Here is a 27893-nt window from a genome sequence, read left to right on the forward strand (position 1 = left end):
CGGTTTTACGAAAAGGTGACCTAAAAGGGTCAATGATCACGGCTTTGGTGGGTGATCTAAAAGGGTCTATGGTCAAGGTTTTGAAGAATGACTTAAAAGGTCCATGGTCATGGTTTTGGAAAGTGACCTAAAGGTATGTATGGTCACGGTTTCCGGGGTGACCTAAAAGGGTCTATGGTCACGGTTTTTTGAAAAAGGGTGACCTAAAAGGGGTCAATGATCACGGTTTTGGGGGTGACCTAAAAGTGTCTATAGTCATGGTTTTGTTAAGTGAATAAAGGTATCGAAGGTTTTTTCTTTTTTGGCCCCCAAACGGCATCGTTTTTCTCTATTAAAAAAACTCCTAACCCATCCCTTCCCTACTACAAGAAACATGTTAAATACTGTCGGTTTTTTCGTCGAATTTAGCGGCGGTCCTTACCGTCGGTGTTAGCAGCGTTATTTGCATCGAATATAAGTAAGATTTAGTTTTCAGAATTAGTTACCGTCGGATTTTATGTTCTGCCACTAAATTCGATGGTAATCAGTGGCACAAAATCTTATTCCAGTAGCTCCAACTTTACCCATGGATCATCCGTTGGCCTCGGCCGCCGATATGTCGGTTTTGTGAAACGCTGCATTTAGGCAATTTGTGCTGGTAAATCCGACAGTAAAGTTGGGATAAAATTCAAATGCGAACCCCCTCCCGTTCACTTCTGTGAACTCACTCTCTCTCTTCTCTCTCTCCCCTCTCATCCTCTCTCTTCGACCTTGAAGCTGCCGTTGTTGCCACTACCACCTGGAGCCTCTGCTGCTGCTGCACGTTGTCGTCAATAGAGCTGTCGGGAACGCCGTCATTGTATGCGTTCATGGCTGTCGGTTTGTGGCTATTGGTGATGGCCACGTTGTCACCGTCACTGCCGCTTCCTGTTACCACCACGCCTCCACCATCCTGCAGCCACCATCAGAGATAATTTTGGCATATTTTTTATTTTTTTTAGATTTTTTGTGAGTTTAGAATTTTGTTAAGTAGTTTATCAATTTATTGATTAAATTAGTATAATGAAGTTTGTGATTAGGATTTGATATAATTTTTTTAGTTATTTCAGATTTTTATGTGAGTAAATTAGTGTAATGAAGTTTGTGATTAGGATTTGGTATGGTTTTTTTTATTTTTAGTTTTTTTTGTGAGTTTAGGATTTTGTTAGGTATTTTATCAAATTATGGATTAAATTAGTGTAATGAAATTTGTGATCAGGATTTCTTATGTTAATTTAATGTAAATAGAAATTAAATTAAGTTAAGGTAGGTTAAATAGGGTGAAATTAAGAGTGCTCGAGTTGTTAGAAGACTTTGTTTAGTTTGTTGAATTAGTTTTACCTTGTGAATTTAATAAGTTGTCTTTTTTATTAGGACGGTGCTATGTTTCTGAGATTAATTAAAGTTTGCTTCTTCTATTTTAGGTAGGTTTTCTATCTCTAAATATAATCAATTGTTTAATTTTTATGCCAGACTTACTTTTCCAAGGATAGCATTTTAGGATGGAAGTGGGAGAAGGTCGCGTAGAGCCGCCTTCTCGAAACCCTTGTTTACTGAAAAATTGTGGAGTTATAAGGGATTGTGCACTAGAACGGTTAGGATTTGATGTGTTATTGAATTCGTGCTTGTTCTAATTTATGCCTATAGCTATTTTCTTTGTGAAAACTGTTAAATTTATTTGGTGGATGTCTCTGAATTAAGGAGAAATTTTGCCAAAATTTCGTTTAAATTGTTTAAAACATGTTTGATTTATGAGAAAATGATAATCAGATTTGGTAGGAGATTCTAATTATAGGAGACACCCTGCCAAATTTTCTAAAATTTTAATAAGTTGTGTTGTTGGATGAATTCTAGGGTGTTTGTTATAAGATAATTCTAAGTCATCACATGTGGATGTATGATAGGGACAACAGTAGACGGGGGGAGGGTGGTTTAAAACCTGAATTCTTTGAGAAGGTTGACGTGTTTGTTGTGTATGTCTTCAACATGGAATTATTTAGGTCTCAAGGGGTATCTAGGTATCTGTGTTATAAGTGTCGGCTGACTAAGTGGTTCGGACCTTCAGACCTTCCATATCAAGGATGGGTATTGGATGTGGATGAAACACGGAGAAGTGAATGAGTAGAGAATTAACCAATCTATCTCGAATTTTAATACGACTAGGGGTCGATCAACGAGGGTTCGGGTGGTTAGAGAACAAAACATGGAAGAAATGAATTGGGAAGGTAATAAAGAAAGATACAACGGGATGGTATTTTATGCAATAGGTATTACTGATATGGAAGATGCTAAACAAGAGCCTAACCCAGAGGCAAAGAGCTTTTATTATTTGTTGGAATCTGTCACAAAACCCTTGTACGAGGGGTCTGTTCATTCGAAATTATCTGCATGTGTTAGAATGATGAGTATTAAATTTGAGTCAAATCTTACCCAATAGTCTTTTGATAAGTGGGCCACCCTTTGTAACGAATTAGTACCTGTCGGGACTAGTGGCATCCCCTAGAGCCACTACGAAGCAAAGAAGTTAGTTTTAAAATTGGGTCTAAATTCGGTAAAAATTGATTGTTGTTTGAATGGTTGTATGCTGTATTACAAGGGGGACTTAGATCTAACTGCTTGTAGATTTTGTGATGTACCAAGATTTCAAGTCGATAGAGAATGAATTGGTAAATGTCGGTTAAAGAGAATTCCAAACAAACAAATGCACTACTAATTTCTAGGCTAAAACGATTGTATGTATCGATTCCTTCAGCCCCTCACATGACCTGGCATAGTAACAACAAGAGAGATGATGGTTTTATGACGCACCCGTCACATGGAGATGCTTGGAAGCCCTTTGATAGGGTCCACCCTACATTTGCAAGCGAGTCCAGAAACGTTAGATTAGATTTGTTCTCTGATGGATTTGCACCAAATTCTAATTTCGGTAATGCGTACTCTTGTTGGCTTGTAGTGGTGGCTCCTTATAACCTACCTCCTGAAATGTGCATGAAGGACTCATATATATTCCTAACTTGTATAATACCTGATCCAAGCAATTGAAAAGCTAAAATAAATGTCTTTTTGCAACTCTTGGTGGATGTGTTGATAGAGTTGTGGGTTAATGGTGTAGAAACGTATGCTATTTCGACCAAGACAAAATTCTAACTGCATGCTGTGTTGATATGGATCATTAACGACTTTTCTGCATATGGGATGTTATCAAATTTGTCCACTCAGGCAGAACATCATGTCCCATTTGTATGGAAGATATAAAGTCATTTTGGCTAACGAATGGGGGTAAGAATTTGTGGTTTGATTGTCATCAAAGGTTCCTCGATATTGATCATCCTTTTTGGCACAACAAAGACTTGTTTAGGAATTATAGAACTGAATAAGAAGAGGCACCCGTGAGATTGAGTGATTTGCAAGTTTGGCATTGTGTTAGTAGAATCCCACGGATCGTTGATGATGGGGCAGGTGTGAGACCTCTGGGATATGGTAAAGAGCATAATTAGACCAAGTAGAGTATATTTTAGGACTTGCCTTATTGAAAAGATAATTTTGTTTGACATTGTCTTGACATGATGCACATTAAAAAAAACGTGTTTGATAATATCATGCACACGGTAATGGATGATGAAAGGACAAATGATAACGATAAGACAATGTTAAACTTGGTGAATATTTATAGACGGCCAGATCTGAACTTAACGAGACTTGATAATGGTCGGTGGGCTAAACCAAATGGGGGGTTCACTCTAATGAAGGACCAGAGGCAAAATATTTGTAGGTGAATTAGAGAATTGAGGTTTTCCGATGATTACGCCTTTAACTTGGGTAGGTGTGCAAATGTCTCACATGGTAGGCTTGCTGGGTTGAAGAATCATGATTGTCATGTCTTTATGGAGTTGTTACTTTCTGTCGCGTTCCGAACCAATATCTGGAAATCCTTTACAGAAATAAGTGAGTTTTTTAAGGATTTATGTGCTACAAAACTTAACATAAATGATCTCATAGTCATGGAGAAGAACATTTCAAATACAAAAATATTCAAAACTATCATAAATTAAGACATCTTAACTTCCTATTTATAAAACTAGAAACACAAACAAATTTAGGGACTAAATTAGATTTAAACCCCTACTTCAACCACTTTTCTTTCTCCCGAAAAAGCAAAAAACAAGGAATTAAAGAAAATTGATACCGTTATTACCAATCATGACTAAAAACAAAGAGTGCCCAAAACAAAGTCCCTTGAGCAGCCTAATAGAGAGACTAAATAATTTAATTATTGAGGTGTATGTGTAGCAGTAGTAACCAAACCAAGAATATCAACAACATATCTTATAACATAGCTCATTGACTTTCATGGATACTTCATCTAATGGTGCTTAGGTATTATTGAACCACAAGAAGTAGCAGTAGCAACAGAATCAGGAGAACATGCAGTGACGATGACACAAAAAGGAGGAGCTAGCAACAACATCGACACCAAAGAGAATAAGTAGTGGTAGTGAGAGTAGTAGTGAAGTAGGGAGATGTGCTTTGAAATATGAGGGAGAGAATTTTTTTTAAGTTAGCATCTTGTTATAATAGTGATTGAAATTTACCACTATATTATTGGTTTCATAGCACTGTTATATTCATAATTCATGAAGTCATTTAGATAGCATTTGTTTCCAGAGACCAGAGGACTGTGACTCAGTACTATGTTTGGTAGCCAGAGACTGGCACTAAAATTTTAGTCCTAGGACGCAAAATTTCAATCCTTTCAATACCTCCAAAAAGTGGGGACACAGGTACTGAAATTTCTAGAAACAAAGACTGAAACTTTAATTATATTTCTTTTTAAAAATACCCTTTTATTCAACTTTTCAAATTTCAAACCTACAATCTGAAACCCTAACAACTTTAGATTCAGAGCAAAACCTTATTCAACAACACCCATGAAATTCTCCTTTGTTCTGTTGACTTCAATGTCCTTAGACAGGGAACATCATGTTTTTGCTTATCATTACCAACCAATATAGATTTCGTCAATGGTGATGCAATAAATTATGGACACTCCATGCCTAAAACAAGCACAAAAACTGCTTTAAAAGCTTAGCTTGCAAAGTCAAAGTGTTGTAGTTAGAAAGAATTTAAAGGGGTAGTAACAGAAATTAGTTGGAAAGTTGTTAGTCTATTTAAGTGTTAGTTTAACTAGAAGTTAAGAGTACAAGTATATATATAAACAGATATTGTAATGCTCTATACTCTCACAAAGATATTGTGATGCTCCATACTCTCACATTCATAATCAATAATATTCACTTTCTCATCACAACATTCTCTCTATTTCTTGTTACTTCAAAATTGTTCTAAGTTCTTTCTTTTCTTTTCAAAATCTCAAGATCATCACTGATCTTCATAGACTACAAATCTTAACATGGTATTAAGAGCCTTTTGTTAACAACAATGACAATGATCCTAGCAAATGCATCCACCACCTCTAAATATCTTCTTTCAATAATCACATACAAATTAGATGAAACAATTACTCTAATGGGGCCAAACTGTAATTTTCACTATGCAATCTCAGAGTTTGGACAATCACTTCAAGAAAGAAAACATTCCTATAAGTTTTGCCGCTGCTACAGATGCAATCAAAGGTCCTCAAATAAACACTGAGGAATACAAAGAGTGGAAACTTCAATATTTATCCCTAATGACATGCCTCTTAGCATCTACCAAATTCAAGAATAAGGTAATTCATTAAAAATATTTTTTTACGAAATGTGAGAAAAAATTGAAGCATTCTTTATTGCCTCAGCAAGAGCTAAAGTTCAAAGTTTAAAATCTTAAATCTGTCAAATCACACACAAATGCGACTGACTACCTAGCAAGGATCCAAGAATTAGTAGATGCCTTGAATGATTTCGACTCACCATTGACTAATCATATCCAAGTTATTCTTGATGGTCTTCTTGATGAATTCAACGTATATCTTAGTTTTATGATGTCCAAAATGGGAAGCATTAATGTTCTTAAGACAGAATCCTTTCTCATTACATATGAGGATATGCTAAATCATTATAAGAACACAAATTACTCGATTCATGTTCTGGCCCAACCCAGCAACACCCATGCGGCTCACCAGGCAGATGCTGGCCCCCTCTCGTATGGGTAGGCATTCTCCACGTGACACGAGCTCCCTCAGCAAGATTTTGACAGTTGGCTACAGTTGGAAAAGGGTTTAGCCCTAGGAAAAGGGAGGCCTACCTGAAGGAGTGAGGATAAGGGAGAGGGACCTACCTCTCTCCTCAAGTACGTCATCATTACCCAAAAACCTTAGCCGCCTCATCATACGGACGCTAACTTAAGGATCGGAGTATCATTGCAAGTGACTCTACCCGCCGACCAACCGATGACTCACTGGTGCAGCTTCGCACCTCAGAACCCACATTCAGGTCCCGATCCACCATTCAACACCTCACACCGGACCGATTCAACGAACAGCCAAACAATTTCCATTGCCAATTTAACTCAATCATCGACACCTTTCAATCACAATTACTCAAGAAACATGAATACAAGAGGAAGAAGTGACAGGTTCTCAAGAGGAGGAAGATTTAACAATCCTTCTACAAGACTGTTATGTCAAATTTGTAATAGGCCTAGACATGCTGCATGGAGCTACTACTATAGGTTTGATTCACAGTTTCACTTAGCCAATGCCCCTTCATCATAAACACCACAATCCTAGGCACTATCTTCTTCTTTTCATCAACCAAGAGCCTACATGGTAGCACCATTAACTATAATAAATTTAGCTTGGTATCCTAATTCAAGAGCTAACCACTATGTCACAGCAGATTCCACAAATCTCCTTCAAGAAGCAGCAACTCAAATAGGTTATAATCAACTTTACATAGGTAATGGTTAAGGTATTGTTATTTCTAACTCATGTTCTTCAATTTTACATGATTCACATTTAGATCTTCCATTTAAGCTTAATAACCTGTTACTTGAGCCACAAATAACACAAAACCTCCTTAGTGTTTTCAAGTTTGCACTGGATAATTCAGTAATTTTTGAATTTTGGCCTCATCATTGTTATGTTCATGATCAGGTTTTCAAGAAACATCTTCTTTAAGGAGTAACGAAAAATGGGATCTATATTTTTTCTTATCCCTTTGTATTTAGAAACATTTCTTTTTCTAACTTAGATGTAAATAAAAGGCTACTCTTTCTATTATGCATAATAAGTTGAATTCTTTAGAAACATGGCACAAAAGGTTAGACCATGCTTCTATCAAAGTTGTAATGAATATTCTGAATCAATACAAAATTTTTTATTCTAATAATCAATCTGTTAACACTTTCTCTATCTGTGAATTATGCTATATGGCTAAGATGCACCAAGTTCCTTTCCCAGACTCTCATACTGTGTATAATCAACCATTAGAATTAGTGTACATTGATATTTAGGGACCTGCCCCTATGGTATCTAGATTAGGATATAAATACAATATTAATTTTGTAGATGCATATATACTCTAAGTACACTTCTATATCATTGTTTGTTAATAAGTCAGACGCACTAATTGTTTTTAAATAATTAAGAATCTTCTTGCGACACAAACTGGTTGTAAACTCAAATCTATACAGACATATCATGGGCTTGAATTTGTATCCAAAGCTTTTAAGGATTTCATATCATATCATAGTATCCTACATAGGTTGTCTTGTCCATATTCTCATCAATAGTAAGGTACACTAGAGAGAAAACATAGACATCTTACTGAAGTTGGTCTCTCTCTACTTGCAACTGCTAATCTACCTATGCTCTTCTGGGATGATGCTTTTGCTACTATTGCCTACCTCATTAACAAGTTACTAACTCTAGTTTTACAAAATTTCTCAGCTTATAATAATTTTTTCAATAAAATCTCTGATTATCAATTTCCGAAAATCTTTGACTGTGCTTTCTTTTCATTATTGAGGCTTTACAATAAACACAAATTTGATATTAAATCACATATGTGTCTCTTTTTGGGTTATGATTCACAACATAAAAACTTCAAATGCCTTTCACCAAATGAAAAATTATATTTATCAAGGAATGTAACTTTTGATGAATATAAAAGTTCTTATTCTCTTTTATTTACTACTCCACAAAATATATCTCGTACTATTTCTACTAATGTATCTTCTTACAATTCATAATGTTTCAGTTCCTGTTACATACAAGCAGCTTCAGCCCTCAAGTATTTACACATCATCAACACCTATCAGCACACCATCATCAATTAGTTCAACTTCTACCTCACACACAGCTCAATCTACACCTAATCAATCCATTCAACCTCTAGAAAGGCAAATACCTATTTTTGAAATTGAAATTTCATTACCTCTATAACCACCAAGCACAATTAATCAACACTCTATGATTACAAGGTCATTATTCTATGCAAATGGATTTTTGCATTGAAAAAGAATCCAAAAGGCCAAATAATCAAGTATAAGGCCAGGTTAGTAGCAAAAGGCTTTCACCAAAGGGAGGAATTTGATTTTGATTAAACTTTTAGTCTTAAGGTGAAGCCATAAACTATTAGAACTGTTCTATCTTTATCTATCTCCAGAGGATGGCAAATTAGATAGTTTGGCTTTGATAATGCATTTCTCAATTGAGAATTGCATTAAAAAGTCTATATGTCACAGCCACAAAAATTTCTTCATAATGATTCTAATTTGGTTTGCTCTCTCAAAAAGGCAATTTATGGCCTTAAGCAATCCTCAAGGGCTTAGTACCTAACTCTATCTCATACATTGCAAAAATTTGGTTTTTATAGCATCAAATCTGACCTTTCTCTTTTCATGCATTATACTTTTTATTCTACTACATTTTTATTAGCTTATGTGGATGATATATTGCTGACTGGAAAAAATCCTATTGAATTACAAAAATTTAATTACAAAAATTACATTCAATTTTTTTCATTAAAGGATCTTGGAAAGCTTAACTACTTTCTTGTCTTAGAAGCCAATTACATCAAAAATAATTAGATCTTATTAACTCAGAAAAAATATGTTATAGATTTACTTATTAGAACTAAGATTTTGGAATCTAATCCTGTTCCTACTCCCATGGTCTCATCTTCAAAATTAAGTTTCAATGATTCTGTTCTCTATGAGGATCCTAAATCGTACATGTTTATTGTTGGAGCATTACAATACTTGACATTAACCAGCTTTAACCTCACATATTCTGTTAACAAAGTGTGTCAATACATGCATCAACCAACTATCAATTATTGGAAGACAATCAAGCGTATTCTAAGATATGTGAAAGGTACCATGGATCAGGCGTCTGTCTTTAATAAATGTACCAACTTTAGACTCTTGGCTTTTGCAGTGCTGATTGGGGAGCTGACATTGATGATCGAAAATCCATAACAGATTATTGTATCTATCTTGGTAGAAATTTGGTAGCTTGGAAGTGTAACAAACAAAATGCAATAAGCAGATCTAGCATAGAAGTTGAGTTTAGAGCTCTTGCAGCAGCCCAATCTGACTCACATAGTTCCAAAATCTATTGTTTGAATTGAAGACTCCAATCTCAATTCTTCCAACTATATTTTGTGATAGTCAAAGGTCTTGTCTCCTTGCTAAAATTTTCATTCTTCATAGAAAATTCAAACATTTTGAATTGGATTACATTTTGTTAGAGACCAAGTCACTAAGCACAAACTGGTTGTCACTAATATTCCTTCTCAAGATCAAATTGTAGACATATTTACGAAATTTGTACCCATTAACTTGTTTAATAGATTCAAGTTCAAACTTCGAGTAGTGTCCAAGCATCCCTTTCAGTTTGAAGGGGGCTGTAAAGAGTAGTAACAGAAATTAGTTAGAAATTTGTTAGTGTATTTAAGTGTTAGTTTAACTAAAAGTTAAGAGTATGACTATATATATAAACAAATATTGTAATATTTTGTACTCTCACACAGATATTGTGATGCTCCTTACTCACATTTATAATCAATAATATTCATTTTTTTTATCATAATATTCTCTCTATTTCTTGTTAGTTCAAAATTGTTATTCTAAGTTCTTTCTTTGCTTCTCAAAATCTCAAGATCATAACTGATTTTTATTGACTACAAATCTTAATAAAGAAACAATCTAGTTTGTGAATCTAAGATATCGGTGTAATTGGAATTAGAGTTGTTAGAAGAAGAAACCAAAAAAAGAAAGCTTTTTGTAAAAGTGATTTTGTTTAGGTGCGTTATATAAAGGAAAAAGAAAGAGAAAGAAGATGGATAAAATATATGGTTGCTGAGAAACACTGACTTAAGATCTTTTTTGAGAAGAAGGGGTGAGAGAGAGGCGAAGAAGATGAAGTGAGAGAGGAGAAAGAAGAAATTGGGTGGTCGTGGTATTAAGAGAGCAGAAAGAAGACTGAGATTAGGTTTTATTTTGTTTAATTAATAAGGGCATTTAAATAATTTTGTTTGTTTCAGCCTTTATGTTTATCTTAAACCAAACAAAATATTAAGATATAACTCAATCATATATACTTTACACTAAATACAATACAAAATTCACTTTTTTAATTTTAATATGATGCTAGGTATGGTGTATACCCTAGTTATTGGGGTCTGGCATGTTTCACATTGGTGTGGGGGCTGCGTAGATGAAATCGGACGGTCCGATTTAGAGTGGAGTAATCGGACGGTCCGATTTCTGGCGTAGATGGTGAACAAATCGGACCGTCCGATTTGCGTACCACAGCCACGCGTCGCGCATGCACGCACCAGCCAGTGGACCCCTTTTCAACCCTGGTAAAACTCCAGCCATCCATCCAAATATCCCACTTCGTTCATCTCTTACCCTCCAACCTTCAATTCCTTTCAAACCCCACATTCTTCCTTCCCTTTCCTCCATTAAAGTCCCAGCAGAAATTAAGAAGTGTAAGGAAGGGAGACAAAAATAAATAATGTTAAGGAGACGAAGAATAAAAGATGTTAATCGTTCAGAGTTACACATTGTTAATTATCTTGATCATTTTAATTATGTAAATTTTCTTTGGTTACCAAACATTTTCGTAATAATATATAACAAAAATGAGGAATCAGTTATATAAATATAAATTAGGTATTAATAATTATTATTATAAACCAAATAGGATTTAGTTTAGATATTAGAATATATATTTTTAATGTCCTCGACTAATAATAATTAGATTTAATTTTAAATTTATTTGAGTTTAACATTATATTTATGATGTTATAACTAAACGAATGGAAATTGTTATTAAGAAATAAATAGGATTTAGATATTAGAAAATATAGTTTTAATGGATGTAATAATATTAAATAGATGTATATTTTAGATTCATTTAAAGTTTATTAATTATGTTAAAATTAAAAGTTAAATGCATATTTTAAAAATATATTAATAATAATTAGATATCAATACCAATATATCAATATAATTATATTTTACGTGTTGTTACTTGTTTGGTATTTGTGTGTATCAGTGTATGTTCGGTCCAATCAACCAACCGAACTGGTCAGACCATCGGTTTATCAGCCGGTTCAGTCGAATCGGCCGATTCGATCCGGTTTTACTAATTCTGCTAATTACTAAATAAAAAAACCTTGCATAATCAATTGCCATTTCTACTTATCACCTGTTGGTCATGCTAGCTAATCAATGTGTCATATTAATCTATCATACATTGTATCAAAATTACATACCTGCATTCATATACTGAGGAAATTTCGGTGTATGCATGGCTTCCAAATCTAGCGAGCGTATGAAAATAGGCTCCACAAACGAATGCTGGTTTATTGGTGCATTTGCCACATCCGCCACATCTGCCTGCATAGTGCCGTCAGCCTGATCTTCGTCTCCACCCGGATCAAGGCATTCATAATTACTTTCGAACTCCTCCTCACTATCACTATTATAATTTTCCAGCTCAATATTCCGGTCTGCTTCCGACTGTTCGAACTCAATATACAGCTCAATGAACGATATCTGTGAGCGAGTTTCCATGTACACTGAAAACATATCTTGCATGCTCGCTTCATCGGTTGCATATTTGGTTTGAAACTGAATGAACCCACCAAATACAGATACAGGGTTTTTGTACAAAATGCACGATATTCTCCTACATATTTGAGAATCCATTTTCTCACAAATTACACCTTTTAATTCTTCAAACGACAACGTGAATGGAATAACAATATCCAACGGATTTTCACACACAAATTTTACACCTTCAGCTGTTTGTAACAAAATCTGCCCATGATAGTAAACTTTTAACAACACTCTATCATCTATTATGATATACTCACATGAAACACTCTCAAACTTAGAAAAATTGCTATTCAAAGAATGAAGATAAAGAAGTTGCTGCCAAAACAACGAAGAAGAAGAAAGAATTAAAGGGGTTTCAGAAGAGAGATTTCAGAGACGAATAAGAAATGGAGACTACGGCTAATGTTTAGGTATATATAAAACCAGAACTCAGACAGTCCAACCGCATCTCAACAGTTAAATTTTATTACGAAATAAAATCGGACTGTCTGATTTTGATCACATTCGAATTCAAATATTTTAGCATGCAACAAATCGGACCATCCGATTTTAGTCAACTACTCAACAATATCTCAGCTTGAAGTAATCGGACGGTCCGATTACTATGTTCAACATCTTCCAGCATGCACAAATCGGACCGTCCGATTTGTGCAGTCCTTTCACCCACAAAAAAATCGAACGATCCAATTTCTATTTCCTATTCTAAAAACTAACGCTGTCACATTACTGTATTAACCCCTCAAACCTTCATAACGTTGCGATACATACATTTCATTATCATATTAAAATTAATGAGCCACAAAAATTTAATTCAATTTTTTTCTTTATCTCTCAATCACATTCTCTTCTAAACGTAGCCTTACATTTTATTTTGGACTACAAAACTCAATAATCTTGTTTCTCTGAAGAGTCATAATCAATTGGTGCTAAAACAAGTAAAATTACAATTGGGCTCTGCTACAATAGAAAGCCCACATAGCAAATACCCGAATTGTTGAACAGTTTCACACTATACTATTGTCGCTTCGACATTCAATTGTTCCTCTTCATAGTCTTCTCTCTCTTCCTCTCTTCTCGTCTGTCACCGCACGAACAGTATAGTCGCTTTCTCTCTCCGACCCTGCGAGACCGAGCGATCCAATTCCTCCGCACCACCATGTTCCGCCGAGCAACTACCCTCCTCCGCCGCCCACTGATAGGCGCTACATCCCGCCGATTCTCGACGGATCTGCCGGCGGCGGCCGTAGAGGATTCGAGCTTCGTGGAGGCATGGAAGAAAGTGAGCCCAAACGTGGATCCACCAAAGACTCCATTGGCTTACATGAAGCCTCGCCCAGCCACTCCTTCTTCCCTTCCTTCCAAGCTCACTGTCAACTTCGTCCTTCCTTACGCTTCCGAACTCTCCGCTAAAGAGGTCAGTTATACGTTCTTTGTTCCTCTTTTCGCCTGCATTTCTTCTTCTGTGCATTGATTTTCTGTTAGGGTTTTTCTTTGTCTCTGTTTATATGTTGCACCAATTAATATATTATAGAATTATAGAATCCCCCCGGCGCGCCCAGCAAAAACAAGAAGTCTTTAATTTCAATTGTAATAATCTGTATTCCGCTTCTGATTATAGGTCAGGGAAAGATACATAAGGAATTAATGATGAGTGATGCTGTTGTAATTTTCGCAAATTTTCGCGTAATATGTTTTATTTTTTTCAAATGGTCCAACACATGTTGTTAGTGAACTTTTGCTTTAATTGGATTAGGTTCTGCATATTCTTCTATGACTGCTTAATGATCCGCTGAAGTTCTCTTTTGCGTGGTCCTTTTGTGTAGTGTAGCTTTCCTTATTCTCCTTCTCTTTGTATTTTTCATTTTTTATGTCTTAATGAATTTCTTATCCTATTTGAAAAAGTTGATTTATAATCAAATGCTCGATTTTTTTTTTTTGGGGGGTCTGGCTTTTCCATTTATAAGGTTTAATTATTCTTATGTTAAATTTAGTCTGCTTGTTTCAGTTAATTGTGTATTGAAATGGAATGTGGTTGTTTTCTAGTGTATTCAGGGCATTTGTTTCTTTCTGCCTGGGATTTAGTCCGACTCTTTGGGGCCTAATAAGCTTTATTGGTCATTTCCATAACATATGTTGTTTTACTTAACCTTTCAAAACTTAAGGGTAGATTTTGTCGCATTGCCATTGGACCAGCTATACCATATTGTATGGAATGGAATGTTGGACAGCAAAGGAGAACATGAACATAAGTTCAGCGTCACCAAAATGAGGATGTTTCAATAGATAAGCGGTCATACGTGTATGGACAGAATAAGAAATGGGGATTGTGAGAGAAAGTTGCACACATTGTTGAAAAGATGGTATACTCTCTTAGTGGTTTGTTGGACATGTGGGGAAAAGGCCGGTAGAGCGTTGAAGGGTGGGTCAGGTGAAAAATAGACAAGTGGTTAGAGACGGAGGAACATCTTAAAAGACATTGCATGAAGTGATAAAATGAGATGTCTATAATATATGTTATAGTGCAATGTCATTGTTTGATCTATTAGTCGATCTCACCTGGTGGAATAAGGTTTTGTTGTTGTTTGACAGTTATTAACAAATAACCTACAATTTTGTTGAATCTTCATATAGCTTGAATAGTGTCAAAATGTGCAATGGGCCAGTGTTTATGATTGGAAGCAATATGTGATGTCTATATTCATGTAGCATACCCCATGAGGTGGGAAAACCCATTAGCCTTGGTTGCTGTCATTCACCTTCATCTTTCTAGAATTTTCAGGGGTTCCAGCTCATGTGCTTTTCTTGAAACCTCATGTAAGACCTAGGCACTAGGCATATAATATAATAGTTTAAAGGATGCAACTATAGATGCTTTTGCTAAGTACAATGTTGGTATTTGGTAACTGGTATCGAGTATGATGTGTTGCTGTCTTATTGCCCACTTTGATAAAGAAAGGCAGCATCATTGCGCAATCAAGCCAGAGATATTTCAAGGATTTCTTATAGCTTCCTAACTCCCTTTTTTTATCTCTTTTTATTTTTCTGATAAAATATTAGAAATAGAGGAATCTAGAAAAAGGTGTGTCTTAACAAAATTTTATAGTGCTTAACATCAGAACATGGACAGCTTTCCAGTAATAAACTAATAATCATTCAACATTTCAAACAATTAACCATGCCATCTTTGTCCTTTAAATTTTTCACTATCACAAAATGATTGATATTATATTTTACTGCTTTTTCTTCTCATCAACCTCTTCTAGAGATCAAGTCATGAAAGTCCTCCCATGCCAAAATCATGATTTAGTTGCCCAACTTCCATCCTTTGCAAATGTAGTTATTTTGTTCATCTACAATATTATTAATTATATCGTGACTGGTTGCCAACCATCTACATTATTGTTGAAAATCATGCATATCTGACTTTGCTCTGGTGATTTGAACAATTATTAGTAAATCATTTTTTGCTTAGTTATCATAAGTTGTCAAAAGAGTGGCTGGTTTTATAAAAATGTAACTAGTAGAACATTCTATAAAAGCCCTGACTTAAGGCATTTATTAACATCCCTTTCAATCAAGCAGTTATTTGATGTTTTATTCTTGTTACCTCAATTTTGTGGTTGTCCTTGTAAAACTGTAATCCTTTTTAAATAAAGTGACAATCTTTGTTAATGTAGTTATTTTATAGATGTTCAGGAGTCAGTAACTCAGACCAATGGAACTAAACATGCTAGTAGTTATGCATTTTGGCTCAGGTAAATTGAAAGTGACCTATCTAAATTAAATTATAGCCGTAACCTAGCATTTTCGTCTGGTTGGTGTTGTTTGCTGTTGCTGTTAAGAAAGCCAGCCGTGCTTAAATTAATTTGCTAGTATTGGAGAATGAAATACCATTTACTAGTTTCTCTTGACACTGGTAAACTATCTATATTTTTGTTTGATTTCAGGCCATGCAGTTTCAATATTTTGGAAAAATAAAGTATTGTAATAGACAGAAAAATTAGTATTTGTAATTTTAAGTTGCTAGCATTTATTTTCTCTCCAAGTGCATGTATTGAACGACTTTATGCTCTTAAAGGGATGCTAGGGACAGATCTTGAAGAGAAACAAGATGAGATAAGAGAACTAGTAAAAATACAAATAGCAAGAGAAATATACTGAATCTTACCCTATCTTACTCACCACGCATTGTCCTCTTGCTTCTATTTATTTGAATTCACTTGGTAATAAACTAATGTTACATCTATTGGACAGAATATCTTCTTCATAAATGTTTGAAAATATATTATAGTCTTACTACCACGTCATGACATGGTAGTGATGTTATTAGAAGTGGGTAACTTCCAATATTTGTTGCAATTTAGTTATCTAGATTGACACCTTGGACTCTCTCATTTTTATTCTTGTGCTTTAAGCTCACTAGCCATCAATTCCATCATAGTTGGGGGCTGAAGATGTCTATAAAAAACTCAATAAATAAAATGCTTGATTCTTCTTCCTTTAAAAATGTCATAATTTAATCTTAACCTGTTAATTAAGAGCGGAATCCATGCGTAGGTTGACATGGTCATAGTACCTGCAACAACCGGGCAAATGGGTGTTCTCCCTGGACACGTTGCAACAATTGCAGAGTTGAAACCTGGTGTCCTATCCGTTCACGAAGGCAATGATGTGACCAAGTACTTTGTCAGCAGTGGCTTTGCCTTCATCCATGCGAATTCTGTTGCTGATATAATAGCTGTTGAAGCTGTACCAGTAGATCGAATTGATGCAAACTTAGTCCAGAAGGGACTTCAAGATTTCACTCAGAAGCTGAATTCGGCCACAACTGATTTGGAGAAAGCTGAAGCTCAGATTGGAGTTGATGTCCATAGTGCTCTCAACTCGGCTCTTACAGGCTGAGTACTGCAGTATTTTTGTTTTATTTATTTATTTTAATTTGTTTATTCCCCCACCCACATCTGGCCTGGTGGCAGGTCATTGAGTTATCTATTCGCTAAACAACATTTTGATGATGTGTTTCACTATGGAAAGTGAATTGATAAAATAAAAGTTTCAAGAGCTGCCATCTAGCCAGAGAAAGTTAACCAAGGCCTTAAAATTAATCCTTTATTATTGTTGGCAGCACGAGTTGACATGACACTGTAAGCAAAATCTTTGCTGTATGGTGAATAGTTTTGCATGCTTCATTTTGCTTGTGCAGATGCATAAAATGTCAATGAATGCATCGAATTCCTTTGATTTTATGTTCAGATAATGTAAAGAAGTGAGATAATTTGCATCTGGATGAGATCCAAACTTCTTGGCTGCGAATGTTGGCATATTTCTAAATTATGTGTATTTATCTACCCCTACGGTCCAACCCCAAAAAGAACAAAGCATTGTATTTGTGAAGAAGAGTGAAATAGAGTACGCCATTACGGTTTACCTCTAGGAACTACCGAACTAGGATGGATGCCGACGGCCATAATAAAATAAAATAATCAATCTTGTTATATTGGTCTATTGGATATCAAATTTTTTTAAAAATGCCAAAATATACTCATACAATAATTACTCGAGGGCTTTTTTTGGTATTCATATATGCTGGTAAATGAAACGGATAAAAAGACAAGTACCATGGATCACAATAAATGGAAAATTGGAGTAATTCTAATCATTTGAAAAATAGGGAAGTTGGTTGCATTAATCATTAAGTAAAGTTGGATAATGATAGCCGATTTTACTGATTTGTTGACAATTTAACAAAACCGAATTTTTCAAATTCTTGTTATAATATTTCTTTGAGTTCAATTATGTAACCAATGTTTTTCCACTTAATGTCAGTTAATTTTTTTGAAATGATCTTTTATTCTAAATTTTAAATCTTAAATTTTAAAATCTACGGTAAAGTACTAAATTGGTCCCTTACATTTTGGCGTAATTAAAGTGACCTATTTGAATCCAAAAAAGTTTTATTTAGCTTCAATTTAGTCCCACCGGAGGTCAAAGATAAATAATTAACAAAATATCCTACATGACAGCAGTATAAGAACAAGGTCGATAATCTAGAGAATAAGTACAAGCTCCAGAGGCACAAAATCAACCGTGGATGCATCAATACATTTATTTATTATTTTTCTTATAATTAAAATGAAATATTTTCTATAAAATTAAAAAAATGTTAAATACATGTATTGATGTATCCACGGTTGATTTTGTGCCTCTGGAACTTGTACCTATTCTCCAAATTATTGACCTTAGTCTTATACTGCTGTCATGTAGGACATTTCATTAATTATTTATCTTTGACCTCACGGTGGGACTAAATTGAAGCTAAATGAAACTTTTTTGGATTCAAATACGACACTTTAAACCTTAAGGACCAAAAATATTACGCCCAAACATAAGGGACTAATTTAAGACTTTACCCTTAAATCTAAATTCTAAGTCATAAATCTATGAAATGAAAGTCACAATTTTTTTTTTTTTTGGTTTCCCACGGTATCCCCCAACCCGGCAGGTCAAGGACTAATCCGTCGCGGTACTGAGCTCCATTTAAGGGTTTGCCGCTGGCCAATGGGTTGCTGCATGCACAAGGTGGGATTCGAACCCCCGACACTTGCTTAAGCGGACTAGTCACAATTAATTTATGTTAATGTTCAATAATTTTTTAATGGAATGTTCATATTATCTCAAAAAATATCAGAAGCTATTTTGTCATTTTGTTTGTTAAGGATGGCGTTGTTGTTCGTATGAATAGACAAAAATCTCATTGTAACTACACCTGAATCCTACATTTTGTAACAATTGGGCCCTGCCAGAACCAAAAGGCCACATTATGAAATAACGATTAGCCCTTTTTGAACAGAAAGCCCATATTATGACCCAAATGGTTGCACGCTATACACCATTGTCGCTTCGACATTCACTTGTTCATCTTCTCTCTCTTCCTCTCTTCCCGTCTGTCCCCGCACGAACAGTACAGTCGCTTTCTCTCTCCGACCCTGCGAGACCGAGCGATCCAATTACTCCGCACCACCATGTTCCGCCGAGCATCTACCCTCCTCCGCCGCCCACTGATGGGCGCTACATCCCGCCGATTCTCGACGGATCTGCCGGCGGCGGCCGTAGAAGATTCGAGCTTCGTGGAGGCATGGAAGAAAGTGAGCCCAAACGTGGATCCACCAAAGACTCCATTGGCTTACATGAAGCCTCGCCCAGCCACTCCTTCTTCCCTTCCTTCCAAGCTCACTGTCAACTTCGTCCTCCCTTACGCTTCCGAACTCTCCGCTAAAGAGGTCACTGATACCTTCTTTCTTCCTCTTTTCACCTGCGTTTCCTTTTGTGTGCATTGATTTTCTTTTAGGGTTCCTTTTGTCTTTGTTTATACGACTATTTCGTTTCTCGTGGCACTTTGCAGATGATGCACCAATTAATATGGAATAGGGTTATAGATTATATATTCCCCTCCCTCCAATTCCTCTCATTTCAATTGCAATCATCTGTGTTCCGCTCGAACCGGATTATAGGTCAGGAAAGATACCTAAGGAATTAATGATGACTGATGCTGTTGTAATTTTCCCCAATTTTCACGTAATATTTATCGTTCAAATCGTCCAACCAATGTTGTAAGTGAACTTTTGCTCTAGTTGGATTAGGTTCTGAATATTCTTCTATGACTGCCTAATGATCCGCTGAATTCTTCTTTAGATGGTCATTTTCTGTCCTTCTGTCTTGGTGATTTCTTCTCCTATTTGAAAGAGTTCATTTATATTTATTGTTCGTTTTCAATTAGTTGTGTATTGAAATGGAATATGTGGTTTTTTCCTTCACTATATTTTTTTCCTCTGCCTGGCGGATTTAATCTGTATAATGAGCTGAATTGGTTATTTCCGGAAGATAAATTGTTTTATCTACGTGTTTGGCAGTCATCAACAAATAACCTACGATTTTGTTGAATCATCATACACATGGTTCAACGATATGATTGAGTTAAGGCCATATTGTTTCCCATAAGCTTGAGTAGTTTCAAAATGAGCAATGGACCAGTGTTTATGATAGGAAGCAATGACGTGATGTCTTTATATTCATGTAGCGTGCCCCATGAAGTGGGAAAACACATTAGCCTTGGTTGCTGTCATTCACCTTCTAGGATCTTCATGGATCCCGTTTCGCATGCTTTTCTTGAAACTTATCATTTTAACATCTGACCTAGGCACTACTGCACTAGGCATATAACATGGTTTCAAGGTTGCAAGCAAGTATAGATTTTTTTTGCTATGTACAGCATTGTTATTTGTTAAATTTGGACCTGGTAACTGCCATAGAGCATGATGTGTTGCTGTTTTATTGCACACTTTGATTTCAAAAAAAAAAGCTGCATCATTGCGCAATCAAGCCAGAGATATTTCTAACATTCCAAATAGCTTCCCATCTCCCTTTTTATCCCCTTTTTTCCTGATAAAACATTAGAAATAGAGGAATGTAGCAAAAGTATGTCAACAAAATTTTCTTGCGCTTAACATCAGAAAATGGATAGCTTTCCATTAATAAACTAATAATCATTCCAAATTTCTAACGGTTAGCCTGCCATCTTTGATCTTTGATCTTTCCATCATCTCGAAATTGTTGATTTTATAATTTATTGCTTTTTCTTCTTATCAACTTCTTTTAGGGATTGAGTTGTGAAAGTCATACCGTGTAGAAATCATGATTCAGTTGCCTAATATCCATTCTTTGCAAATGTAATTGTTTTCTATATCTATAGTATTATTAATTATATCGTGACTGATCTTGAACCATCTAAATTATTGTTGAAAATCTTGCTTATCTGACTTTCCACTCATGATTTGAACAATTATTATTAAACACTTTTTTTTTAGTTTTCATAAATTGTGAAAAGAGTGGCTGATTGGCTGATTGTATAAAAAATGTAACTAGTAAAAAATTATACAAAACCCCTTCCTTCAAGCAGTTGTTTGATGTTGTATTTTGTTAACTCAATTTTGTGGTTGTCCCTGTTGTAAACTTTTAATCCTCAATTTAGTTATTTTAAAGATGTTCTGGAGTCTGTAACTCAGCCTGATGCAACTAAACATGTGAGTAGTTGATGCATTGTAATGGAAGCTTGACATTTTTGTCTGGTTTGTGTTGTTTGCTGTTGCTGTTAAGACAGCGAGCCTTGCTTACATTATTTGCTAGTATTGGGAAATGAAATATCATATACTAGTTTCTTTTGACACTGGTAAACTCTATGTTTTGGTTTGATTAGGTGACTACAAAAGTACTTGTAGTAGTGTCGATATTTTGGAAATATAAAATATTGTCATAAACAGAAGCGTTAGTATTGGTAATTTTAAGTTGCTAGCATTTATTTATTTGCTCTCCAAGCGCATGTATTGAAGAACTCTATGCACTTGGAGGAAATGCTTGGCACAGATCGTGAAGATAAACAAGATGGGATAAGAGAACTACACTTGTCAAAAGACAAATAACAAGAGAAATATACTGTACCTTAGCCTATTTTATTTCCTAGTGCCCACACATTGTCTCGCTTTTTTTTTATTGAATTCACTTGGTATTAAACTACTCTTCCATCTATTGTACTTAATATCTCTACAAATGTGTGAAAATATATTACAGTCTTACCCTCACATCATGAAAGAGTATTGATGGTTATTAGAAGTGGGTAACTTGCAACATTTGTTGCAATATTTGTTGCAATTTAGTTGTCTAGATTGACACCATGGATTCTCTCATTTTTATTGCTAGCCATCAGTTCCATCATTTTTGGTGCTGCAGATTTCTAGGGGGAAAAATAATAATAAATAAAATCCTTGATTCTTCCTCCTTGGAAATGTCGTAATTTTATCTTAGCTAGTCAATTAAGAGTGGAATCCATGTGTAGGTTGACATGGTAATAGTACCTGCAACAACTGGGCAAATGGGTGTTCTCCCTGGACACGTTGCAACGATTGCAGAGTTGAAACCTGGTGTCCTATCCGTTCATGAAGGCAATGATGTGACCAAGTACTTTGTCAGCAGTGGCTTTGCCTTCATCCATGCAAATTCCGTTGCTGATATAATAGCTGTTGAAGCTGTACCAGTAGATCGAATTGATGCAAACTTAGTCCAGAAGGGACTTCAAGAGTTCACTCAGAAGCTGAACTCTGCGACAACTGATTTGGAGAAAGCTGAAGCTCAGATTGGAGTTGATGTGCATAGCGCGCTCAACTCAGCTCTTACAGGCTAAGTATTGTAGTTGATGTTACCTTTTATGAATTTATCTGCACCCTTTAGGATGGCCTCGTGTCATCGATTTGTGTCTTTGTTTTCAAAGTTACTGCAGATCATTTTGACCTTGTATTTCTCGGATGAAAGTGATTTGATAAAATAATTTTTCCAAAAGCTACCATCTAGCTAAGGATTGAGCAAGACCCTTGAAACTTGAAAGAAAAGCTTAATAATTGTTGTTGGTATAAGGGCAACATGAGCCGGTTCCACAGGGTGTGCCTTTGCTGGTTATTTTATAGCTTGATGCATGTCTGCTGATAGAGATCATATACTAATCAGGTTTTCTTTTTCGGACATTAGAGTAGTAATTTATTGTGTTAATTCTTTTTTTTTTTTTTCAATATTCATGTAAACGGTCTCTTTGTAGACATGATACATGATAGAGTTCAACGGCGTCGTTTGATCTATGTAGCCGACCCCACCTAGTGGGACAGGGTTTTGTTGTTGTTGTTGTATAACTGGTGTGTTGATACTGGTTACACTTATAATCATTACTTGTTAGAGTCCAAATTAGGGTCCCTTATATTTAAGGCAGAGTCAAGGGTATTATTAGTGGTATGGGTTGGATTGTTCTTGAGTCCAAAACTCATCCAATCCAACGTTAATAGCGGTAGGTTTGGAGTGGATGATTTTCTATTGACAATCTGATCTAATTTTCGCGAGCTTGGATTGAATTAGATATTCAGTGCAAAAATATAAATACAATTTATACTACCTTTCACATCAGCGCTCTTCTTTCGAACAACTTTTGAGACATGGATGGACTGTAATATGAAAAATAAGATTGGAAAATCTCTGAGTTCATCATCACATGCTAGTGGATATGGAAATGGAGGAATCAATATGTCTTCTCCCACCCATTTACAAGACCAATGAATGCCTAGAATATCATAAGGACTTTGACCAGTAGATACAAGTAAGCTTATCGAAAATACCATTTGACAATGGACAGCAAACAACAACCCAGAGGCCGGATTTCATGGAAAACCCCTCCCCAAAGAACGGTGAAATTGAACACAGATGGGTCAGTAAGGGAGGTGAAGGTTAGTGCAGGCTATCAGGAGAATGGATAGGGGGTTTTGTAGCTATGCTGGGAATTTGTGAAGTAACTTGGGCATAGCTGTGGGGAGTTTTACCTGTTCACCAAATGGCATGGGACTTGGAAACGAGGAGGCTCATTGTTGAGATGGACTCTATTGAGGCATAATGAAGGAATCAGCAGGGGCAGAATAAAACACAATACATAACCCCAACTTGAGGAATATTAATGAGACGAAGAATAGACCTTGGGAGGTAAAATTCCACCAAGTTTTCGGGGAAGGAAACAAATGTGCACAATGGCTAGTAAAGGAAAGCTTCAACCACTATAATAGGTTTAAATTCTTACACTCCATCCTTAAGCGGACGAGTAAGTTGACCACTCGACCAACCCAAGTTAGTTATTTTGGACCAACATTTGACTAACATTAGTTTGCACCTATATTTGTATTTATACTGACCAAATAATAATTAAAATTACTAAAAGGAAAAACAACCATTTGTACCCATGAACTTTACGAACGCTGATAAAAGTATCCATTAAAGAAGGAAACTAACGTATCCATCAAAGATGAATTCCGTATAACAAAAGTATCCAAATCCTAAATTTATGTTGACTTTTTAATAAAATTTCAGAATTATCCCATCCTTTATCTTCAACCCCTCCTCTTTTCTTTCCCAAATCTCAAGCACCTCCATTGCCACTACTTTAACCACCTTCTATTCTCTACTACTCTAGTAACCACCACTGCCGCCATCTTTCCACGCTGACGATGACAAAGACGACAACAAGCAACCAGGCAATCCATCCGTTCCCACGCAACACTAGATGGAGAAGCTCCGGAAGTGAGACTGAACCGAGATCCAGCGTGCAAGGTCCTGTGGTGCGATTCAACTCCTCCTAGATCCACTTCAAGCTCATAAACTCCATTAAAAAAAGTCCTATATTTACAACAGTACAAATTACAAATTCATTATATAATTATCGAATTTGAACTTTCCCACTCTCCCAAATCACCACCATTATGTGCAAAATTCCTGTGTTACTCACATGCGACCCCACCAAAGCGATCTTGCTAAAGTTTCAATTTTTAGCATCTAAAGGTGCTTCTCCTTCTGACATTGTATTGAAAGTGATTAAAGTGATGGAGGAAGGGTGGTGATGGTAATAGCGGTAATGAAGTGTTGATAGAATTTGAGATTGGAGAAGTAATGATGAGAAGTAAAATTAAAAGTTAGAGTGAAGTTGTTGTTTATGGCTGTGACAGTGGAGAAGGAGGAAGATGAGGCTGATGGTTGGTGACAGTGGCGGTGATGATGGTGTTGGTGAAGGAGGTGGTAAAATTGATGAAAAAATAGAGATCAGATGGTTGAAATTTGTTGAAAGGGGTATTGAGATTAGGATAAAGAAAATGATAATTTGAGGTTTTTAGGTATTAAGATTAAGGTTTTTAGGCAATGGAGGTATTTGAGATTTGGGATAGAAGAGAGGAGGGGTTGAAGATAATGGTGAGGGTAATTTTGAAATTTTATTAAAAAGTCAACACAAATTTAGAATTTGACTAGTTTTGTTGTACAGAATCCATCTTTGATGGATATAACGTTAGTTTTCTTTTTTAATGGATACTTTTGTCAACGTTCTTAAAATTCATAGGTACAAATAGTTGTTTTTCCTTACTACAAACTGCTGGTCCTTAAAGTTTCTGCTTCGAAAATCAGCACATTAAGGCGGTAAATAGCGTTACTCGATTCCTAGCTTCCCTCCATTTAAGAATCAGAGTCCCGCACATTGCTTTCAAGTTTTTTGGTAGATCCTTTTCCATTTTCGGTTATTACAGTCCTTAATCCTTATTATGTTAAATGTAGGTACATATGTAAGATATTTTTATGTTTGAATAAGTTGAAATAAGTTATCTAATTAGTGAATTTCAGTCAAATTAATATCTTTACCATTGTTAGTAAATATTAGGAGTCCAAAATAACTCTTGCTTACTAACGATATCGAATAAGCATTAACCGCAACAATGAAATTACGGCAAAGGCCTCCCATACATGGAATGCAATATATTTCAGTATATAAAATCTTTATGTTATATATAAAATATTTTATGTGAAAAATATACATGTAACGTTTTAATAGGCAAATGAATTTGGCATGCGGCACGTTATTTAATTAATGAATTCATTAAACTATGGCCGAGAAATGTAACAAAGTTTCAGCCACCATCTATATGAAGTATCTTTATACTTCCTATACGTTCTTATTTAACATTACGAAAAATTAAGAGACTAAAAAAAACAAAAAACAAAAAGCAAAAGTAATAAAACAAGAAGAATAGCCAAAATTTCTTGTTTGTTCACTCTTTCTCTGTTACCCAACTCTTTCATTACAAATCAGAATCTCCATCGAGATCGATCGTTCCTCTCTTGTGAAATTTTCATTCTGCAAGAGTTGGAATCTTAACAATATTTAGTTTTGATTAGGCCACAGCAACTGTGCCTGTTCTTAAAGTGTTGTCGGATGTAGAATTCTGGTTATTGGTCTCAGATTTTCTAACACCTCTTTTTGAAGAAGAAAGCTTCAACGTTTTCTCTTTTGCTTCATCAATCTCCATCTGTTCCTGCCTGCACTCTTTGCTACAGAACGGAGTGTTCCCTCTGCAAAAGTTCAAAAATCAAAATCATAAGAAATCTTAACCAAAAAACAATTCAAATATAATTCATTAACAACATCATGTCTAATCAAGAAGAAATAGGAAAAAGAATTCTATTCTAAAAGTACTAAATCAAAGAATTACTGTAAAGATCTAAAACCTTTAGCTTCAAAATTGAGCTAACCTATACATAAAGATGTCTCTGTTTTGGCCAAGAGGTTTTTTGCATAGAAAACAAGCTTGAAGGAAATATGGCTGCTCATAGTGATGTTCACATCCAGCATAATAGAAGATGTTAGATCTTGGAGAAGAAGAAGAAGAAGAAGATGGCGATGATAAGGGAGAAGCCATAGATATGTGGAGAAGACTCAAAAGAAAAGAGTTTGGAAAAAGCAGGGAAGGAAAAGAAAGAAAAAATGGGAATTATATAATGATTGTTTTAGAAGAGAGGAGTTGGACTTGATTGTGATATGAGGTGGTGTGGACCACAAACACACTCACACACACATGTTCTTCATCAATCATTAGGTTTTAATATTAATTTTACTCTCTTTTTTATTTTTTTAATATAGGAAAACTCATTACCAGAAGTAAGTCGACTATAAATTCAAAAATATTATTTGAATCAATTATTATATATTTGTATATAAATAAATATAATATGCATTTTATGTTCTAATATATATTTTATATGAGTGCCTAAATTTTAGTATACATATTAAGTATAGCTGGTGTAAATTTAGTTCTACCACAAATTGAACTTAAAAAGTAAACAAAAAATTCTAATATATTATACACCTAATTTAATTTTGACTCCATAATAATAATATATAGTCATAGCTCAATACCACTTTTGAAAACCCGCTTATTTTAAAATATTATTGAGTTTTATAAAATGTTAAGTTATTTCTTTTATTATAATATGTTTTCTGTTTATTTTAAAAGAGTTAATATTTAATTTGATCTCTAAAATTACACGCGAATTTTAATTTAGTCTCTAAAATTTTAATTATCTTTCTTTAGTTCTCAAACTTTATAAATGTGACTCACATTAATCCTGTGACAATTTTAGGAACAAAAACGTTAATAAAACATTGATATGGACGACCAAATGCCATGCTGAAACTTGTAAAACGATGTCGTTATGGTTTTGGCGCTTAAATAGTCTAAAAACGACGCTGGATCACTTGTTTTAGAAAAAAAAATTTCAATAAATATCACTTATGAGTTTTTTTTTACTATTGGAGTGTTAAAACAAAAATGACATCGTTTTAAATAGTCTAACGTGACATTTGGCTATCCACGTCAGTATTTTGTTAACGTCTGTGCATCGAAAATTAGCCTAAAAATTAACATAAATCATATTTGCAAAGTTTGAGAAATAAATAAAGACAATTAATTAAAATTTTAGAGATTAAATTAAAATTTATGTAAAATTTGAGAAACCAAATTAAATATTATCTCATTTTGAGTTTTAAAAATAAGTAGTGAAGACAGCGATAATGAAGTGAAACTACCTTTTAACGCTTATAATTTATGTTTATATTAAAATATAATATTCATAAAACATTCCATTATTTTAGTGATGAATTATTCTACTAGAAAAATATGGAATTACATTATATGTTGGATGCTAATGCAGTTTAAATAAAGTAGAAAGTGTAATACTTCTTAAAAAAATGGCTTAATACTAGAGGTAATAAATAAAGGAGTAAGTTATGCTTTTTAGTCTTTTTATTTTTCTTTTGTAGAAAAAATATATATAACCTAATTAGTAAGTTGTTTTTTAAATTTCAACCATTCATATAAAACATAATAAAATAAAAATTTAAAATT

General features: G+C 34.8%; 3 protein-coding genes across 3 annotated transcripts; 2 read left to right on the forward strand and 1 right to left on the reverse strand.

Annotated features, from left to right (window-relative positions):
* On the forward strand, window positions 13094-17403 carry LOC107617575 (ATP synthase subunit delta', mitochondrial). The gene is made up of 2 exons (XM_016319357.2): window positions 13094-13504; window positions 16648-17403. Exons 1-2 carry the CDS (start codon window positions 13247-13249, stop codon window positions 16990-16992), a joined length of 603 nt encoding a protein of 200 aa, XP_016174843.1. The 5' UTR covers window positions 13094-13246; the 3' UTR covers window positions 16993-17403.
* On the forward strand, window positions 18963-22577 carry LOC107617574 (ATP synthase subunit delta', mitochondrial). Its single transcript, XM_016319356.2, has 2 exons — window positions 18963-19370; window positions 21980-22577. Exons 1-2 carry the CDS (start codon window positions 19113-19115, stop codon window positions 22322-22324), a joined length of 603 nt encoding a protein of 200 aa, XP_016174842.1. The 5' UTR covers window positions 18963-19112; the 3' UTR covers window positions 22325-22577.
* Window positions 25702-26564, reverse strand: LOC107617576. The gene is made up of 2 exons (XM_016319359.2): window positions 26242-26564; window positions 25702-26061 (listed from the first exon to the last, which is right to left on the reverse strand). Exons 1-2 carry the CDS (start codon window positions 26406-26408, stop codon window positions 25884-25886), a joined length of 345 nt encoding a protein of 114 aa, XP_016174845.1. The 5' UTR covers window positions 26409-26564; the 3' UTR covers window positions 25702-25883.

This window comes from Arachis ipaensis, chromosome B09 (genome assembly GCF_000816755.2).
Source record: "Arachis ipaensis cultivar K30076 chromosome B09, Araip1.1, whole genome shotgun sequence".
Taxonomy (NCBI): domain Eukaryota; kingdom Viridiplantae; phylum Streptophyta; class Magnoliopsida; order Fabales; family Fabaceae; genus Arachis; species Arachis ipaensis.